At 44.0% G+C, this 2,554-nt stretch overlaps 1 protein-coding gene across 1 annotated transcript in view; it reads left to right on the top strand.

The window, feature by feature from the left end:
- The window catches only part of LOC118425158, a 5,278-nt gene extending 2,730 nt beyond the window's left edge, over positions 1–2,548 (top strand). The window contains exon 3 of the mRNA XM_035833984.1: positions 1,856–2,548. Within this exon, the coding sequence (XP_035689877.1) occupies positions 1,856–2,475 (620 nt within the window). The 3' untranslated portion in view covers positions 2,476–2,548. The remainder of the gene's footprint in view (positions 1–1,855) is intronic.
- Positions 2,549–2,554: the final 6 nt, after the last annotated feature.

Here is a 2,554-nt window from a genome sequence, read left to right as displayed (position 1 = left end):
AGCTGCACATCTTAAAATCTCATCAGGACAAAAGCAGGGTTCGCCAGCAATTAGAAATATATCTCTGGCTATGGGTATGTGAGTCTCTGTCTCTCTATCGAGGTGGATGTACTCTCCAAGCAGAGGTTAGGCTCCGGCTGTTTTTTTAACGTTTTTTAGTGACAGTCGTTTTTATCGGGCTTTTTATTTTGTCATAAGGTCCGGCCTAACACAGCAAAAAAATGACAAAATAGAAAGCCCGATAAAAACGACTAAAGAAACGTTAAAAAAACAGCCGGAGCCTAACCTCTGCTTGGAGAGTAGGGTGGATGGTCTTGTTATGCAACCCCCCACCCCACCACACCCCCGCCATTTCTTGATATGCTATACTCTGGTTTGTGTCCCCTGGCGTCCATTTTTATATGAAAGACCACTTGCCAACAAATTTGAATGCATAAACAGAGCTCATTTTCTTCAAAGAATATACGTTGATTTATTTACATTTATCATAGACAGTTGTACGTTCGTCATAGGCAGATGCGCCATTTTGTTGTCGTAATATGACTGTGTGAATCAGATTGTGACAGAGAACAAACCACCTATAAATTTAAAGATAAAGACGTGATTTTCCTAACAAGACAGATTATTTTTGTGCGACATGTACACAACTGTTCCAAGAATTAATGCATTCAGTTTGCGGTCGCGCGACAATCGTACGACGAATCGGTGACCGCAACCAGTAAACCCCTGTCACATTTGGCGAAAATCGATCGGACGACGATTCTGCGGCAATCGCCCGAGCCTCGCTTATGATAATAATTTCATTGCACAACAATTGTACAGGGTATAAAGGACGGCTTATATGTGACGGAGACGGTTTTCAGGTGAAAAATACACACAACCCTCTGTCGATCTCAAATATGGCCGACCTTCCATCAATACGCCCGAAGATCGTGGATTATCTGGAATGTGACCTGGGTGGAATACCTTTGGAAAACCACAGAAGTAGCCTCAGACTATGACACATTGAAGCGTCTACGTTGGGTGAAATAGACGAGGCAGAAAGGCGCCATTTTACCTCGGCCTATATTTGAGGAGAAACCGCCTCAAGGCACGTTTGGCTGACTAATAAGAATACAGCCCGGTAATACTGCTACCTGTTATTTGTATATCCCTGTTTATATTTACTTGTAGGCGTGGGCTTGTTGATAGAGGGGCATCTCCATATAGAACGTTATTGTAGTGTTGTGTACACAGACCTTGGTTTGAGGATTATTCTAGGGGGAGGGGGGCACCTGCAGTGACCGATTATGATACAAATGGGGAAATGCAGGTATCGTTTCGGGCTGTACCAAATGTTTGATGGGGGAGGGTTGAAAATACAAGTTAGAACACCCATTGTCGACTCGTTGTCCCTCAGATCTTTTAGATTTTGAAAGAGTTGTCTACTGAATTCTTACATTCTTTTCTTTGCGACGCTCAGGGGTGGGCCTGTTTTGGAGTAGATAAATCTAACATAACATTTGCGTCAATCCACAGATGCATTCCAAAGGAATTCAGTTTTATTGGGTAAAAAGGTCAAAAGATCGGTCACGAAAACTAGCAAATAAGAACTTTTTATCTTCAGATTGAAACTGATGTTTCGAGCAGTATTTCAGTTGCATATGTTTTAAGCAGACTTTTATCTTTCTTGCAATATCAGTCACCTTTGCTTAATTAAACTGTTCATTTTCTCAATCCTTGCATTCAAGATGTTGCAATTCTGAAGATGTTGCAATTCTCATTCATTGAAATGTATTGTACGCAACACAGTTTAATTACATCACGAGAAGTGAATGGTTGACTAAACAATGTTGTTGGCTTTTTTTTGTCACAGTATTGCTGATGGTGATCACTACTGCGCAGTCTCAGAACACCACTACAGCAGTCATGACAGAAGTCGCCTCCACCGCAGCGGGCAGTACGCATGCGCCAACCGTCCCTGCACCACCACCCATGCCCGTCCAAAAGCTAGTGGGATCCGTTAGCGCCCGCGAGGAAAACGGCTCACGTCTCACCGACCTACAGAACGAGATGACAGCGTTACTCGTCGAATCCTTCAACGGCACCAACAGCGAACTGGCCCCCATCTTTCAACGAATCGAAGTCGAGAACGTCAGCTTCACCGTCAACTTCCGGTTGGTCCTGAGCAAGAATGTGAACGGAAGTGACGTCAACGGGACGGCCGCCGCCGCAGTGCTCCTCGGGAGTTTGTCAGACTCTGGCATGCTGGGAAAGTTTCTGGTTGGGGATGAAGGCGTGTATTTCTGGATGCCAACAATTCCTGAACCGACCGAACCGCCTTTTGAACTGCCATATTGGGGCCCCGCAGTAGCTATTGTGAGCATGGTGGTGGTTTTTGTAGTTCTAGTCATAGTGGCTGCCTGTTACATCAGATTTAAGTCAGACAAGTCAACACTGGTACGACACGAAGAAGAGTTCGATGCTGAGTTGTAAAGAATATCTTAGTATGTTACAATTTTAAGACCGTATATCCGTACACAAAATAAAGCGCTTATACACAAGCTTTTGATCA

This window comes from Branchiostoma floridae, chromosome 10, assembly GCF_000003815.2.
Source record: "Branchiostoma floridae strain S238N-H82 chromosome 10, Bfl_VNyyK, whole genome shotgun sequence".
Classification (NCBI taxonomy): Eukaryota; Metazoa; Chordata; class Leptocardii; order Amphioxiformes; family Branchiostomatidae; genus Branchiostoma; species Branchiostoma floridae.
This window is presented reverse-complemented; position numbering and strand designations above follow the sequence as displayed.